At 47.3% G+C, this 18,404-nt stretch overlaps 1 protein-coding gene across 1 annotated transcript in view; it reads left to right on the top strand.

The window, feature by feature from the left end:
• AGBL4 (AGBL carboxypeptidase 4) overlaps nucleotides 1–16,029 on the top strand; it is a 1,220,133-nt gene extending 1,204,104 nt beyond the window's left edge. Inside the window, exons 12-13 of the mRNA XM_057744086.1 lie at nucleotides 9,781–9,877; nucleotides 15,900–16,029. Coding sequence (XP_057600069.1) covers nucleotides 9,781–9,877; nucleotides 15,900–16,029 — 227 coding nt within the window. The remainder of the gene's footprint in view (nucleotides 1–9,780; nucleotides 9,878–15,899) is intronic.
• The last annotated feature ends 2,375 nt before the right edge of the window (nucleotides 16,030–18,404 follow it).

Below are 18,404 nucleotides of genomic sequence, written 5' to 3'. Positions count from 1 at the left end.
GCTCCCCCACGAGGGATTGAACCCACACCCCACTGCGTTGGAAGGTGAAGTCTTAACCATTGGACCACAGGGGAAGTCCCTAAATGTGGGCTTTAGAATCTGAAAAGCATGGGTTTTAATCTTGGCTGCTACATATTTAGCTGTGTGACTTTGGGCAAGCTAGTTACCTTCCCCGAGCCTCAGTTTTCCCGTCTCTGAAATGGGTAATGCTACCTACCTCACAGTACAATTGTGTTGATTAGAAATTATATATTCAAAGCACCCAGCACAGTGCTGCCATGTAGTAGCTTTTAAAATTATCATTATAATTTATGAGCCTGTCATTGTCAACAAAGCATGAGTTCTTTAAGGACAAGGGTGTGTCGGGTTCAAATTTGTTTCCAGAGTCATTTAACACATGTTAGGCCTATTAACAGAGGCAGGGAGAAGACAAACAAACTGAAAACAAGATAAAGGAAGGAGATAAAGAAGGACAGAGAGACAGAGAGAGGGAGAGATGAAAAAATTATTTTTAAAATTCTGTGTTCAGGGATAAGAACTTGCAGTTCTTTCCAAGCCGTGGGCCTCAGTTTCCTTTCCCATGAATTTGGCTGGAGGTTGACCTAGGTGACCTCTAGTCCTAAATCTTACTCTCTCTCTGCTCTCCCCTAGGAGAAGTGCATCCCTGGGGCAGGGGACATCCTTATGGAAAGCCAGGACTGCCAGATTTCAGAGTTTAGATCTTACCCTGTAGATGACAGGAATCAGCGTGGGTTTGTAAGTCAGGAAGTGATGAGGTTAGCAATTGTGAGAATGTCACTCTCAATGAAAATGGGGAGAAATTGGAAGCCAGAAGACCAATTAGGAGGCTGAAGCATAGATCAGGTAAGAGATAAGAGTCTGAACTAAAGGAATAGTGGTGGAAGAAGAGGAGGGGGCATGTTTACGACATGCTTAAGTAAAATAAGCAGCACATGGTCCAGTACAGGTATTTCCTGCCCTTGAGAGGCAGCAAATAATACAAGTAAAAAAGACTCTGGAGTTAGACACATTTGGGTCCAAATCCTGGTAAATCCATTTGCTGCCTATGTGGGAGGTGTCGGACATCTCTGAGTGATACTAAAGGTCAGATGGGTGGTGTGGGTTGAGCGCCCAGCACAGAGCCAGAACTCCACTCCTGACACCCCAGCATCTTCATCCTCAGCTCTTGGCTAAGCAGACGAACTCAGGGAGCACGCAGTAACCCCCAAAGGTGTCCAGATACCAATCCCTGGAACCTAGAGGTGTAAATGTTACCTGATCTAGAAACAAGGTCTCTGTAGATGTCATTCCTGAGGGTCTTGAGGTGGGAGATTATCATGGATTATCTGGATGGGCCCTAAATGCAGTCACATGTATCCTTCTAAGAGGCAGGCAGAGGGACATGTGACCACAGAGGCAGAGACTGGAGTGAAGTGGTCTCAAGCCAAGGCATCCCGGCAGCCACCAGAAGCCGGGAGAGGCCAGAAACGGTTTCTGCTCTAGCGCCTCAAGAGCGAGTGTGGCCCTGTTAACACCTTACCTTTGGCCCATTGAGATGGATTTCAGTCTTCTGGCCTCAGGAACTGTGAGAGGCTAAATTTCTGTTGTTTTAAGCCACCAAGTGTGTGGTACTTTGTACTTTGTTTCAGTGGCAATAGCAAACAAATATAGAGCCTCACAGCTATCCCCAACTCCCAACATTCTTTAGTGGTTCGGACACTCCCCCGCCATTTATACCAGGCGCTCATCTCCAGCCTCTTCTCTGAAGTGAGCCTTTCAGAAAATGCCACCTTTTGAGTTGCATTTCACTTATCAAAGAAGAGGTCTCCCTTCCTGTCAGTCTGTCTGTCCCTTGCTCTCTCTGTCCTTCTCTGTCTCTCTCTCTGTTTCTGCCTCGAGTTTTCAGTCTTGCTGCTTCTCATTTACTGTCTCTCCTCTTATGCCTGTTTCCCTGTTTTTTGCCTTTTGCCTTTTTCTGTCTCATCCTGTGCCTTTCTCCCTTTCCCTCCCCGCAGTCGCATGCCTCTGTCTGTCTCTGTCTCTCTCTCTCTCTGTTTGACTCTCTCTTTGTCATCCACTTCCTAGGTTTCTGTCTCTGCCCCTCACTCCTTTCTCTCCAGCTTTCAAGTTTGAATTTCTCTCACACTCCCCTCCCCCATGAGCTTTCTCTTCTAATCTTTCTGCTTGGTCCTGACCCATTTCTCTCTGTCTTCCTGTTTGCATCTCTCTCTGTGTTGGTCTCTGCCTCTGCCTGTCTCTCTCTGTCTCTTCCTCCCTCCCACTGTGTCTCCCTGTCTTTCTCTCCCATTCACGGCCTCCTTACCTCAGGGTGGGGGGCGGGTGGGGGGGTTGCCTCAGGACTTGTATGTGATTGGAGAGGACTCTGCAATTACATCTGCAGCCTCCACACAGCCCTTGAGAGACAGATTCATCTGTTTAGTCACGCACCTGTCCGCCGGCGCCGTGGGAGGATGGGTGAGGGAGACAGAGACAAAAGATCCTTCACATCACATTGTTCTTCTGGCTTTACCTAGAGGCTCCTGGACAGTTGCCTCTTAACATTCCAGCCGTGCCATCAGCCTTACCAAAGAGAAATCACTTTTCCTTGGCCTGCTCCTCTGCAGAATTAATCAACCCCCTTTAATGGTGATCATGTGTTGCTGGTGTGGGTAGGAGTGTGAGCAGAGAAAGAATTCTAGGTGGGGGTTTTCCAGCAGGGAGCAGGTAGGAGTTAAATTTTCATATTTGGAGGTAGGATGATGGCAAGGAAAGACATTCATGAGGACAGGGACTGTGTCTGTTTTCCTTGTCATTGTATCCTAGGTCCTAGAATGGTGTCTGGCACGTAGATGGTGCTTAATGAGTAAGTGAATGCTGAATGCGTGAATGAATGAGTGGGCTTCAGTCTTCCTTGTGCCGGTATCTGAACCTCATTGGATAGGTTCCTCCCGATTTTTCATCTGCAAAATGGGGATAGCGGGACTTCCCTGGCAGTCCAATGGTTAAGACTTCACCTTCCAATGCAGGGGGTGCGGGCTTGATCCCTGGTTGGGGAGCTAAGATCCCACATGCCTTGGGGCCAAAAAAACAAAACATAAAACAGAAGCGATATTGTAACAAATTCAATAACAACTTTAAAAAATAATTTAAAAAATGGGGATAGCAATCAGACCTGCCTGCAGCACACAACTGTGGGGAGAGAAGAAGCGAAATATGGGATCTGATAAATGGGGCCGGATCTCAGCTCCCTGCAGGGCAGGGAGGCCAGGAGCCCTCAGCAGTGATTCTAGAAGACTGCAGAGACTGAGAGATTGGAGCCAGCTTCAGAGATGAGGGTCTGGAGACGGAGAAGGCAGTGCAAGGGAGGCCACAGTCCAGGTGAGAAGATGTGTATGAGATGCGCCGCCTCTGGCTTTGCCCTGGGAGGTGGGGGGTGCGGGGGACCTTCAGTCAGTCAGGGAACTGCCACATGCCAAGAAGGAGGTGTTCTTGATTCCCACCAGGGAGGTTTACTGTTATCTCCAGTGGTGGGATTGGGCTGGACTTAGCAGGAGCCCCGTTGTGAAGGGACTGGTCAGAGGTCCTGTTTCTGATGAGGAGGGTCACTCATCCCCCAGCTCCTCCAAGCCCCCTGAAGCCCCGCTTTATCAATGAGGCCCCCTCTGACCACTCTGCTTTCGGCTACGATCTGCTGCCTGCCCCCAACACTCCCCTTGCCCTTTTCCTTATCTTGACTTCATAGCACACAGCACTCTCTGGCATGTCAATAACGTGCAAATGTGCTAGATTAGCAGTGTGTCTCCAGTAGCTAGAATGTAAGCTCCATAAAGCAGAGATCTTTGTCAAATTTGCTCACTGTGCCAAGCACCTAAAATAACTTGGTAGAGCAGGTTCTCGATAAATATTTGTTGAATGCAAGACCAGGGATGGAACTTTTCATAAGCTTATGGTGTTGAGGCCTTTGCTTGAACATACCACGTCAATGCTGGAAAGAGCACGAGAGACTATACGTGTTACCCACAGAGAAATTAAGCCCAGAGAAAGGAAATGGCCAAGATGCCATGGAAAGTGACTGACTGAAACCAGGTTGGTCTCTTGATTCCCGTTTATGAGCTCATTCAGTGCACCAGATCTGCGGCCCTGAGATAAGAACACAGAGGGCTGCTGTCACTGCCACTCTCCTGGGGGGTCTTGGCTGCCCTCTGAGAGCCAGGGCCAAGAGGGTAGACACTGAGCAGAAGGGAACAGACCATTCAGTCAGCAAGAATGTGTGGCATGAATAATCCTAAAGAGCGGATGGTTCAGAAGCCATCCCCATTGTTGACATTTTCCTATTACTGATTCAGGACCCAGGTGCCCAGTGTCTCACAGGCATCTCAGACTCAAGCTGAACTTCTAACCTCTCTCCTGAACCTTTCCGCCCTCAGTCGTGCGCATTTCCGAGCATGGCACCCCCATCCACCTGGCCACCAGGGTTAAATACTCGGGAGTCACCCTTCATTCCCTCCTCTCCCTCAGGCCCCGTGTCCAACCTGTCAGTAGGTCCTGCCAGCTCTTCCCCCCCAGGACACATCGTCCCATCTCTACTGCCTCCATCCCGGCCCAAGGCCCCATCTTTCCCCTGGACCATCACTGTATTCTCCTGGCCGGCCCACCGGCTTCCACTCTTGCTTTCTTATTTTTAGCAAAGCAATGACCTTTTAAAATTATAAATCAAACCATCTCATTTTCCTGCTTAAAAGTCTTCATTCACTTAGATGCTTCCCATTCACTTAGAAAACTCCTTAAGGTGACCCAGAATAAGGTGCCACGTGATCTAACCCTTGCCTATCTCTCCACACCAGCCCTCTTTCAGCCCCTCTGTCCCACCCAAGGACCCCTCCCACCCACCCTTCCTTCTTCATCGATGCCTCCGTACCCACTGCCCACTCTCAGTTCACAGAGGCCTGGCCAGATCCCCTCTCTAAGGCAGCACCCCACTGCCCTCAGTCACAGACTCTGTGTATTTTCTTCCTAATGCTATTAAAATTGCAAGTACGTATTTATTCAGGGTTTTTTATTACTTTGCTACTGTTCCTGCTTCTGGGTTTAAGAACCCTTGTCTTGGTTGGTTGTTTTTTGTTTGGTTGGTTGGGTTTTGTTTTGTTTTGTTTTGTTTTAACCACAGTATACCCTGTGCCATCTAGAGAACTTAAACATAGTAGATGATCAATAAATACATATTGAGTAAACAAATGATAGACACAACCACAGATAGGCCCTGGTTTTTATTGCCCACAGAGTAGAAGTTTAAATCCCATAATTTGACATGCAGAGCCTTCACTGATCTACCAGCCTACCACTGCAGCCCCACCTTCTCCTCTGCACTTTAGCTTCCCTGGGCCCGCGGGCCCTTCTCTATCTCTTGTTTCTGGCCCAGGGTCACAGGCCCCGGACACTCTCCCCGCTTCTCTCAGGTTTGTCTTTGTCTGTCCAATCTTTGCTATGTACCCACTTCTGTGAAGCCTTTCACAGTTCCTCCATTTGGAATTAAATCTCCTACATGTCCACAGAATTTAGTGTCTGAGTTTATGATCACACTCAAGAGAGGAGAAAACATGCATGGTGTTAAAAGACACCCAGGTTCATATGCCACCTCTATCACTTTTGAGCCACAAGATTCTAGGTCAATCATGCAAACTCTGGTTTTTTTCAGTTTCTGTAAAGTATGTGTAGAATTGTGCTTTGACCTTGCAGGGATATGGTGGGGGGTGTTGATAGTAAATAAGTACACTGTACGGTGCACAGGGTAATGCTGGGGGAAAAAAAAAATAGTTGTTTTTATAAAGGTGACAGTACAACAGCCTTCTTGCTAATGCAGTTATTTGGGACATGTTAGTTTCCTCTTCTAGACTGTAAACAGTATTTGTCTAATTCTTCTTTAACCCCAATCCCTGCCCTTCTTCATGGCAGTACACATATGGGAGGGGCCCCAAAAATGTAAGAAGGAATGAACGAATGAATGAATGAGAATAACCCAACCCTCGTTACCTGTTAAAGGGTCCCACCAAGTACTGGAGCTACTGACACCCACCATTCACTTTAAAACAGCTCTGGGCATACGTGACTGAGTCAGTCTAAGTTTCAGACAACCCCAGCCAAACCCTTCTGTTTCTCTGATTCGTGGGCCCTGATCCCAGCTGCTGACTGTTCCTGCCCTCTGCAAGAAACCCATCAGGGAGCTACAGAAGAATCTGAGGAGGATGACACTGTGAACTTATAGGCTGTTCTGAGGTTTTTGTTGGCAATGAAGAGTTGGGAGTTTTCACCCCAATTTTTTCCTTTCTTAATTCTGCAATATATTGGAAAAGTTCCAGCCAAGAGAGTTATTGCTTTCTCCTTGCCTGGATCTTAAATCTTTGTTCACAGACAGCTTGTTTTAATTGAAAATGTTCAATCAATCTCCTCCCTCCTCCCACCCAAGTCCCACTTCTCGACTCCAACAGAGCCAGTGCAGTAAATAATCTGGAGTGAGGTTCTCAGGGCTTAGGGAATATGTAATATTGTTGGAAAGAGAAAGAAGGTTGTCCCCGACAATTCCCACCTTTAAAACACTGTCTTTTAAACAGAGCTTGTCTAAAATGATCAACACCTCCCAGAGGGACGTTTTACTGCAATAGCCCAACTCTTCTGCCTTGTAGAGTTTGGGAGTATTGACTAACAAGGAGATCTCCTAGGGTTGCTTCGAGTCTGGGTGAGTCTGGTCTTTTTTTTTTTTTTTTTAATTTTATTTATTTATTTATTATTTTTGGGGGGTACACCAAGTTCAATCATCTGTTATTATACACATATCCCCGTATTCCCTCCCTCCCTTGTGAGTCTGGTCTTTACTGCAGGTCAGCAGGAGGGGCCCAGGCTTCCCTCTGGTCCCATTCACGAGTTTAGTCAACAGCCATGTGTTAGTTGCATGCCTCACCTCCATAACCTTGTGAGGCAGGCATTGTTATTCACATTTGCAGGTGAGGAAACAAGGCTCAGGGAGATGAGAAAGCTTCTGCTGCAGAAGGAATCTCCCCCAGACTTAGTGTTTAAAACCACAGCTCTCCTCTCTTGTTTTCTGTGGGTGAGAAATCTGGGAAGGGCTCCGCTGAGTGCTTTTAGCTTGGTGCTTCTGGTGGCAGCGGCAGAGAGACACTGCTGGAGCTGGAGCAGTGGTGTGCTGGAGGAGCTGCGGGCTGGCCAGGAATCTCTCTCTAAAGTAACCTCTCCAGGAAGTCTCAGGGCCGCTCCCTGCAGCCCCTCCGTGGGCTGGTTTGGGCTTCCTTACAGCATGGACCCCAGCTGGGGCATTCGAACAAGCCAGGAGCAAATTTCATCTGCTTTTCTGTCCTCTCCTGAGGAGTCCCACACTGAGGGACTGCCATTTCTTTGGTGGCAAGTGAGTCACAAGCCCACCCAGTTTCCAAGAGAAGGGCTACAGACCCCACCTCTCAGTGGAAGGAGTGTCAAGGTCACATCATAGAATAACAGGTGAGATGGGAGACATTGTTGCAGACATCTTTGGAAAATACAGTCTGCCCCACACAGCATGTGGCCGAGCCAGGATTCTGATTCGGATTAGATACATTTGATTCCAAAACTTCTGCTACAACCTTTTAGCTTAGACCACAGGGAGCTCTGCCTTCCTCTGTGCTTCTACGCAGCTGCTGCGATTTGGTCTCCCCAAGCCAACTAGAGCCTGGCTACGTTGAAGCAGCCAGCCACCTCTGCAGGCTCTGGCAGGGAGACTGCCTCCAGGGTCTGCTGGTCTGAGGGCCCATGCCCGATGCCAGCTTGTGAACTTTATAAAGAAGGGGACAGAGAAGGTCGGTCACAACCAGAGGAAGAAAGCAGGTGGCAGCCCCAGAGCACAGCAAGCCCGTGGCACGTCTCTCTGTCGTAAACAACTTGTCTGGTGTTTTTCCTTCTCCCACCAGGCACTGGCCTGGGATGACTCAGCCCTTGACAGAAAAGGTGCCTTCAAGTTGGGAAACAGCCCAGAGTGGTGGAAAGCTCACGGTTCCAAAGTCAGACAGTCCCAAATTAGAGTCTTGACTCTACCTTTGCCAGTTATATAGCTTTGGACAAGTTTCTTAACCTCCCAGAGCAAAAGGGAGATAAAAATGCTTCCCTCCCTGGGTTGTTTAAAATGTGTACGTAAGCAATGTGCCAGTGCAATGCCAGGCACATAGTAGGTGCCCCATAAATGCTGGGGTTCGTGTGTCAGGCTACGTCCAGCCCCAGCTTAGAGACGCCTTGGGGAGAGTGGTGAGAACTCACGTGACTGTTCTGCACGCAGATATTAGTCCAGCTCCATGACCCTGGATGGAGTGGTGGCTGAGACGTACCCAGTGAGGTGTCAGCTAAACTGAGGTGTCTGGGGGCTGAAAAGGAGTCGGCCCTGTAAGGCCTGTGGGCAGAGGGGAGAGTGGTCTGGAAGATGGAGTGGAATGGGCAAAGGTCTGGAGGTGAAAGAAGTTCAGTATCACTGGAGTGTGAAGGTGCAGGGGTGGAAGGCAGGAAGCAGCAAGCACAAAGCTGAGACCCAACTACAAAAGACCCTGTAAATCAAGTTCCAAAACTTGAACTTTAAAGGCAACTGGGAGCCACTGAAAGCCTTTACTCAGTTGGGTGACGTGGTCAGATCTGTGTTTTAAGACAACTACCCTCCCACCCCACCCCCGCCAGTAACATTGTAGAACATGGAGTAGAGGCAGTCAGTCTTGTGGCAGGGAGGCCCATTAGGACAGGATGAGAGCAATTCAAGGAAAAGATGGTCCTGGCCTCTTCTAGGGGAACAGCAGGGGCCTGGGGAAAAGCGGACAAACTGAAGAGATAGGAGGTGACTTGGGTAAGAACTGGTAATGGTTAAGATGTTCAGAGCTGAGGGGTATGAGATAAAAGATAAATGCTTTGAATGAAGTCAGTACAGAAGCCACAGAAGTAGGGGCAAGGGCACCAATTATAGAGGAGAGGAGCATTGTGGGAAGCCTTACTAAAGAAACATCACCTAACTGGATAATTGATGGTTGAAAATTAGCCAAAGGGAAGGGGGAGGTACTTCAGGGAGGAGAAATAGCTCATGTGAAGGCCCAGAGATATGCCATATAGCGCACAGAGCACATGCTCCATGTTGTTGCATACATGACTGTTGTGCTAATTTATACTAAATTGTTAATGGTCAATATGGAATTGACCCTTTCCCCCTCCCCAGGGAGTTTGTACTTTAACAGGTCACCAACACTTACCCTCAGGATTCATTATTGGTAGATTTCAAGGCAGAATGGGGATACTGTTTTATCATTATCCCCAAGCTTACCAAAGTAGATGACTAATTCCTGAGGGTCAAGCATCCCTGGTCTATATACGACAAAGGATCTTTTGTCCTTGGGTCTTGCTTCTCTGCCTCCACCCTGAGCCACCAGAAAGCAGACCATGGAAGCCCAGTGATTCCCAAAGGGATGCAGTAGGTTCTAAAAGCTCCCAACATAGACTTCGGGGTAAGACTACCTAGACCCATATCCTGGCTCCTCTCCTTCCCGGTTTTGTGACCTTGGGCAAATTATTGGACTTCTCTGCATCTCAGTTTCCTCATCTGGAAAATGAGGAAAATAATAGTATCTATCAATAATATTTAAGGTCTCATGAAAATCACAAAAGGCAGTACATACAACGCTTAGAACAGTGAGGGGTGGTACTGTTTGTTACTGTTATCATTTTCCTTACTAGTCCAAAGTTGCTCCTTAACGCACCCCCTTGCAGATATGAAGCTGGGGCGGAACGTGGCGAGGACGTTTTTGGATTATTACCGGCTGAACCCCATGGTCGAGAAAGTGGCCATCCCTGTGCCCAGGCTGCGGTAAGTGTTGAGCAGAGCGGCGGGGGCTTGTGTCCTGCTTAACTGGCTTCTTGTTCAGGGGCAGCTTCTCTTAGCCCCTCTCTGGCCCTTGGTTTCCCATCTGTGTCACGAGAAAGGTGATCTGGCCCTGCCACAGAGGGTGTATGGGGCAGAAGAGCTTAAGAGCCCATTTCCTGAGTTGAAGTATCACGATGTGGTCAGACAGTTGAGGGGGTGGTCACATTTCTGGGTCTAACATGGGAACCCACAGGGATGGGAGCTGCTGGGAGGCTGAGTCCAGTCACTTTTCCAAGCTCATCCGGGTATTTCCATATGCTGCTTCATCTGATAGCTCATCCTCTAGGATTCCTGTGTCATCTAGGCTCGTCAGGACTCGGATCCTTCAACGTCCTCCTCTGTGAAGTGATGACAATGGCACTCACTTAGGAGATTAAGAGATGCGTGTTAGAGCACCCTGCACATGCCAGGTCCTCATGTACCCTGTGCACGTGATAGTCCCCTTCCATCAAGAGGCAAAGGCTCAGGGCTGAGAGGATACACTCCTGAGGAATTTCCCGTCAGGTCCTCTGCTGGAGCCAGCTTTTGGGGCTGGTGAGGAGAGAAGGTCAGGAGATGTGTCCTTCCCGAGGGCTGGACCAGAGCCCAGAGTGCTGGGTGTTCCCATGCCTGCTGGTGGTGAGCCCAGTGAGCATTTGGGCGGTGACACCCAGTGGCATCTGGAATGTGCTGGCCCCGCCCTACCTTTTGGCCTCATCCTCTGCTCCCCTAGGGGTCCAGCCTCCTTGAAGGACATGATGATATCCAACTTACTGCTCCTGCCAGACAAATCTGCCCACTGACCTAGCCCGTGACCTTGCCCAAATTCTTTGCTGTCTCAGGGCCTTTGCACTGATGCACCTTCCTCCCTATCCTGTTATTAACAAAAACAATGTTAATCACTGTTGTTTATTGAGCAAAGTACTTTTTGTACACGGTCTTATTCACTCCTCAGAGATAATTTATTCCTCATATTACAAATGAGGAAAAGGAAGCTCAGAAATGTAAAGAGCATGGCCTGAGGTCAAAGACATTTTGGCAGGATTTGACCCTAGGTGTTTATGATTCCAAAGCTGCACTGAAGTCCAGCTAAGTTCCACCTTAAGCGGGAAGCCTTTCTCACTCTCAGTATGGGTTCAAATTCTGTGCCAAGCTCGTGCTAGCTGTGGGATGTTAGGCAAATTTCTTGGCCGTGTGAAACCTTTTGCATTCTCCCTTAAGTGAGGTAATAACAACAACCTCTAAGGATGGTTTTAAAGATGAGACACACCTGATATAGTGCCTGGCAGCCTGTAGGTGCTCAGTAAATGTTTCCATCTCCTCTGGCTTCTGGGCTGTAGTGCCAGATTTCCAGACAGCTCATCACGGCCTGGGGTAAGTCCCTGGACAACTCTGGTTGGGCTGGATGGTCTCTCGGGACCGAGGTCCCATGAGACCGGAAGTCCCACCTCTCTTGAGCCCCAGCTGCACAAGGAGTCTGCATCATAATGTATTCTGACTCATACTCTGTCTCAGGTTGGTCACCCCATCCTGGTGTATTAGTCTTCAGAAGGGGCATGTCTGTTTCTTCTCTGTACTCCCACAGTGCCTAGGCTGTACTGAACACGCGTGCATGTATACATGGCTTCATTCATTCACTTAGGAAAAACAGCACTTTATGCCAGGTCCCTGGGTGGAGCGGGTGCTTGAACAAATAAGTGAGTAAGATGTGACCCTGACCTTGAGGAGCTCACCTCTAGAGGAGAGGGCTTAGCTGATCCTTAGAAGTCATTCTTGATTGGTTAAGTTCTTAAAAATTTAAAGCTTTATAAAACTCAAAAAAATTCTTAGAATCTCATTTACAAGTTAATTTGGGGATTGTCCCTTTCAGGTCCTCTGTCAGCCTGAATGGAACTATCCTGACTCTTTCCCACTTTGTTCTTGTATGTTGCGCTGTCAGGGAAATGGTGCTGACATGCAGGGAGAGTAGCATTCACCTTCATGGAGGTGGGGTGTTGAGGCCCAGGGAGCAGACGGGACTGGTCAGAGCCAGGGCTAGAGCCAGGCCCCACCATCCCCAGCCTGGTGTTCTCAGCATCAGTTAGTGAAGAGTTCTTTAAGATGGGGGAGGCAGGGCCCTGAAACTGGGTCTAAATGATGCAGGGGAGTTCAGGGCCCTGCTCACGGGACCTCATTGCCCTGAGCTTTGAAGCCCTCATTAGAGAAGAGCTGGAGGGTTCATTCTACAAAGTTCACAGCCTTGAGGACTTGTGGTAAATGCACCCACCCTTCGCCTAAGAAAAACAAAATAAAAACTCTCTCCATCCCCACACCTCTGCCTCATCAAACAATGCATATCTCTTGGCTCTCAGTTGGTCAGCAACTCTTGAAAAAATGAATCTCAGGAGGATACAAGGCTCTGATTTGGGACTTGAATACTTCCCCATTTTTGTATTATTTTCCACCCAAGCTTCAAATAACATATGTGAAAGAGCAGTTCTGGTTTCCAAGGAAAATTACATGTTTTGACTCAAAATTAATCTTTGTTTTCTCTCATCTCTATGGATAATTATACTGTGTCAGTTTCCACCCATGTGCTGGTAGGAGTCTGTCAGCATCCCTGGGTGCCGGGCCACCCCTTCAGGGAAGGTCTCTGAGGAGGCCAGAATGTGGGCCTGAGAGCGCAGGCTCAGGAACACGGCGTTGTGGGGCAGAGCTAAGATCACAGTGACACCGAGTGCCCCAGCAAGCTGGGTGCAAGTTAGACAGGGAAAGTGAGCAGGCCAGGTGAGCCTCTGTGGGGAGGCAGAGCGTGAGCACGGAGGGTGGGCCTCTGCGTGTGAGGTGGGCTCAGGCTCGGTGACGGTGGAGGGCTGCCTCCCGGGTGGGGTTTGGGTGTGTGTGGGGGTGGGTGGGAGTGGGAATCATCAGCTCTGCGTCGCACTGGAGCCCACCACAAGGCAGGCCCTGCAGTGGATGCCTGGGGGAACACCGACAACCTTTGCCAATCAGGAACCCAGATTCACAGAAGAGAAACCATGTGCTTATGCAAAGATAACAGACAATGCTGAGCAATGTATAAACGTGCTCAGCCACCTATCAGATCGTGCCCTCTTTCAAAACCCTTCCACAGCTCCCCACCACCTTCAGGATGTTTCAGTTCCTCTTCTTGCTGTTCAGAGCCCTGGCCTGCATTGAAAACTTCGTATGCCTCCTCCTAGCACACATCTTTCCCTTGTGAGCACCCTCTCCACCGCACCTGCTCTCTACCACTTTATACCCCAGTCAGCAAGTCATACCTCCAACGTTCATCCTTTTCCCTCTTCCTGGAATGTTCTCCCTTTCTGTCTCTAGATGGCGAACACCAGCTTCTCTTTCAAAGCCCTCTGTTTTTCTGCTGGATCCCTAACTGATTTTGCACACGTGTGCATGGTATGTCCCGGAGTATGTTGTCACAGCATCTTTGCATGTCTGGCTCCTCCACTAGACGGATTGCTCCTTGAGGAATTATTTTATCACTCCTGTATCCTAGTTCCCAACACAGGGCCTAGCTTGCAGTAGGTCCTAAATAAGCCCTAAATGTATGAATTATAAAATGGTAGAACTGAAGAAGCTCCTAAGAGTCATCTACTTCAACCCCTTCTTGTTATAGAAAAGAAAAGTGAGACCCAATCAGAAATTACTCTCCCACACCATCTGGCAAACATTTGGCAGCCAGCAGGAGTATCCCAAGAAGGCTTCAAGGAGGAAGTGGGGCTTGAACTTGGTTTTCAAGGACACATAGAATTCAAATGGATGAAACAGAAAGAGGAGAGAGGGCATTCCATGTTGGGAGAAAGGGAGCAGAACCTGAAAAGACACATTCTAAGGCAGTAACATGCTAGGATGTTCAGGGCAATAGAGATGATAAAGATGGGACTAAAAGTTCATTCAATTCGTCAAACAACCCTCAAGCCTGTACTCCATACCACTCAGGAATTACAGAGAAAAATAAAATACATCAAACCCACAGTCCCACAGAGAAAAGTGGCTGGGAACAGAACTCCCTAGAAAATGGTGTGATAAGAGATGAGGGACAAAGTGCTACAGAAGCCTCAAGAAGGGAGAGGCTTATTTTCTGGGGAGTTGGCTTCCCAAAGGAGGTGAGTCTAGAGAGGTAGAGGAGTGTACTATAGGAAGAAGAGCAGCTCTGCAGGGCCCAGATGTGAGATGCTTGCCTTCCAATGCCTTTCTCTGCACCCCCATCTTGAGCTGCAGATGCTCTTTGCCTCTGTAATGGCCTCACGGTCATTCTGCACATTCACACTCCTCCCTGGCCACCACACATCCTTTCCCCATGCACACCATCTGCCTGGGGCTGCCCCACCTGTGATCATACTTGGGCTTCACCCCCAAAGAAACAAACCCATCTTATTTCCCATGCTTCCTTTGGGTGTGAAGACCCACACTCTCCGTGACATAGGGATGGTACCTTGTAACTGGCAAAGCTCTACCGCTACCCCCATTTACCAGAGCCTACGATGCAGAAAGGACATGGGCTCTACTATTTTAGAAGTGAAGAAACAGAGGCTAGAGAAGAGAATGGACTTCTTCAAGATCACACCACCTGTAAACAACATTCCAAGCATGTGTTCCAGGCTGTTGATGGGTACTAAGATCTAGATGTATCTCACCCGTGCTAGACGGCCTTCCTACGTTAGCAAGTTCCTTCATGAGTGTGGAATTTTAAGCAGTGAGGCTTCCTGGTGGAGGAGCTACATTAGGGCAAGGTGTCCCTTTTGTGTGCCACCACCTGCTCTGTCTTTACGTTATTCATGACTCATCAGCAATGAAGGAAAGTGATACTCCAGGGTCAGAGCATCATAGGTTATAAGATGATTCCCATATTTATGGCATTACCATTTTCGGCCATGCATTGTAGTTCTTTATTATTTATTATTTTGTGTAGTTATTTTGTACAGCTATCTCCTCTACTAAACTGTAAGCAGCCTGAGGACAGCATCAATGTCTGACTCACCTTTGTCACCTCCAGAGTCCTTTGGACCATATCTAGCACCTAGCACCATGCCTTTGTAAGTTACAGTAGGTTTGTTTATGCATATTATCTCATTGAACCTCACACCACCCTCCAAGATTGGAATATTTTATCCTCGTTTTGTAAATGAAGCTCAGAAAAGTTAAATAACTTGCTCAAGGTTGCACCTCTCATATATAGCTGACCTGGGAATTCAGTTCAGTTCTTTCTGGATTGGCCAATCTTTCTGCTGCAAATAAATCTTTGTCCAATGCTTGAATGAATGATACGTCAGTTTATTACTCAGCAACATAACAAATAAACAAACAAGGCCTCGTGTGAGCAAAAATGCAAAAATGGATAAAACTTGGTCCCTGCCCATCAGAATCTCATAGTCTAGTGTGTGAGCAGAACAGACAGTGAACAATTGCTGAAGAGTAGTGTTAAGGGTATTGCATTGGGTGCTGGGTTCTGGGATACAGAAATGAACTAGACACATCTCTGCCTTCGGAGAGTCCCCAAGCTTGCAGGGGAGACAGACCCACCATGAAATGCCATAATGAGGCTACACTGAGAAATATAAAGGGGACTCTGGAGCCCATGATGGTTATGAAGGGAATGAGGTCCCTGGCTCTGCCAAGCTACAACTCATCTATATGTTCATCCCCATCCCATCATGAAATGGATACAATGAATTGGAATCAAGGCGGAAATGTGGAAGACTTGTAACTATAGGACACTTGGGTTTTCTCCAGAACCAGAGTGATGCAATGTATCCATTCATTCATCTAACAGTCATTCATTGAATCATGCTGCCTGCTTTGAACCAGGCCCTGGGCTGGGCTCCTGGGATGCAGAGAAGAGGAAGTCAAGGCCACTGCTCCTAGGAGGTCACAGTTCAGTGGGGGAGATAGACATGCACACAAATGATTTTAATACTGTGTGTATATGTGCTGTCTTTCTTCTCTCTTTCTGTTATCTCCCCCTTTGCAGGAAAGAAAAACCCCCTCAACCCCCTCCCTACAAGCACCCACTCCTGCGGGGCCCGGCCAGCAACTACCCCAACGGCAAAGGGGGCAAGAAGAGCTCAGTGAACCACAAAGACCCTTCAAACTCTTTTTAAGGACGTGGAGTCCAGGGAGGTCTTGTGGTGGCAGGAGCGTGCATTTTCTGCTGGGGCATGAAATTAATCACCTTTCTCTGGTTTCCAAGATAATGGCTGTGAGATAATGTATAAGCTAGTGAAAGGGAAGGGGAAAAAATGAGAAATTTCATCATCGATTTTCCCTTTTACCAATGGAAAATCAATTGTGAGCCTTCAGCTTAAGGCTCAGGAACAAAATAGGAGACTCAAACCAGATGAGTACAGATGCTATTTTCCACAACACAGAGACCCTCGCAGGAAGCGAAAACCCACACATTCCTTCTCAAGTCAGTGCTTTCCAGCCCCTTTACTGTTCTAAGTTGTGCAGTTACTACAGATGGTTACCTTTTAGACTAGGCTACAGTTGTTTACAGTCTTAGAAATGCAGTGTCCGTATTTGCTGACTCTAAACAATAGCAGCAACACATACAACGCAAGGACAAATGCACTGTTGGGAACAATGGGGCAGAATTTTTGAGATCGCGATGCTCTTAGACATACTTTATCTATGAGTTGCATGCTCCCTGACCCTCCAAAACCACAGCATGCAACTTCAGAAAACTGCTCTGAGAGCTATGTCCCAATGACCTGGGTAGTTCCATTGAAACTTTAGCTCCTAAAACAAAAAGTGTTAGCTGCACATTCCAAAAAGTCTATCATGGTTAAGATCTCTAGATCCTGGTGTCTGAGATCAAACCTGACCACTGAAGAGGAGGACATGGAAAATCTGCAATGGGGGGAGGAGCTGACTGCCAGGTACAGGAGATGCAAAAGACAAAAGGATGCACTCCAAGGCAGGTGGGGATGATAAAATAACAGCAGTGGCAATTCCCAAGGTGGAGCAAGCTCAATATTGTGCATTTTTCTACAGAGTAAAGTGCCTTTGCATGATGAATGGGTCCAGGGGAGTTGGCTTGCTTCCTGTCTGTGAAGCAGCAGGCTGAGTCACTATGACAGCCTGCTAATTAAAATGACCTCCCGGAAATGAAAATTAGGAGATAGGGAGAGGAAGGGAGGCTTAAGGGAGATAGGGCCTTTAGCATACAGTTTCAGTTTAGCATTCTTTTGCTTTAGGTTGAAGATTTTCAAAGTTTGTTGCAAAAATTGAGAGCAAAGCTTATTCTCCCTTTGCTTATTGCTTTTCAGAAATGAGAACAAAGAACCATATGTTAGTTGGCTACAAATGTTGTGTTATATATACAGCTTCTCCCCTGGATTCTTGTTGCCCAGAGGAACACAAATAAAGTGCTTTATGCAGCTACTCTGTTCCTCTGAGCATTCTTGGCGCCTTTCCCTCTAGGTTTCTCCCTCCCTCAAGAACCTGCCAGTTGATCCAATTTGGTGTAACCTTCGCTTTGCTGTCAGGGACTCTGTCATCATGATAAGGAAGAACAGTCAAGGTTTGACTTGCCAGCAGTTCCTGTAGCAGAGTCCTGGAGAGCTTATTTAACTGCAGCCATCTCAACGTGAGCCAGCAGTGTGGCAGGCCTTTTAGAAATGAGAGCATCTCTTGAGACAGCATAAATAGAGGCAGAATGCATAAAATCAGAGATGGTAGTCTAGATCTATGTTTCCCTGATCAGACTGCTTCCACAAGGTGACGATATTTAGGCCCTACCATTCCTTTGGTGCTAGGGTGGATCGTTTTATAGATTTATACTGATGTTAAATAATGGCATAGTACATTTCCAATTTACATTTTACTGGAAGTAAACTGATATCCATTTTAGCAAATCTTCATTGCCATAAAAAATCATTTATTTTCATCAACTTTTTATCAATAGACTATCCTCAGTTATAAACCCCACTCTTTTAAACTGCATTGATTAATTAGATCACAGGCTTTATAAGCTCAGGTATGCTAGTGCTTTAAGAGCAAAAATTTGGAGCCAGGCAACACTGAGTTCTAATTCTACATTTAAACCTTGGTTCTGCCTCTCAATATCTGTGTGATCTTGGGTAAGTTATTTAACCTCTCTGAATCTTAGTTTCCTATAAATGGCTTTAGTACTGTCTACCTCATTACAGTAATTATATGGGTTTAATGAACTTAGGTATGGGGAAGGTCAGCAAAGGTGCTCGATAAGTGATAGCTGTTATTTGGAATATGAGCAGGATGATGAGGTGTCTGCAAATCATTTCCTATTGGAAACAGATGAGGTGACTGGAGCTGTTTATCCCTGAGATGAAAAATAAGAGGGAGTGGGGGTAGGAAAGCAAGATCACAATCTCTAAAAAGTTGAAGAAAACATCTTGGACATTATTTTTGTCCAAAAAAAGCAAATTTGTTCTATATTGCCAAAAGTAAGAACCAAGTCTGGGGAGGTAGTCTCAGTAAGACAAATTTCAGCTCA

This window comes from Hippopotamus amphibius, chromosome 1, assembly GCF_030028045.1.
Source record: "Hippopotamus amphibius kiboko isolate mHipAmp2 chromosome 1, mHipAmp2.hap2, whole genome shotgun sequence".
NCBI classification, from domain to species: domain Eukaryota; kingdom Metazoa; phylum Chordata; class Mammalia; order Artiodactyla; family Hippopotamidae; genus Hippopotamus; species Hippopotamus amphibius.
Note: the sequence above shows the minus strand (reverse complement) of the source record. Positions and strands in the feature narration are given on the sequence as shown.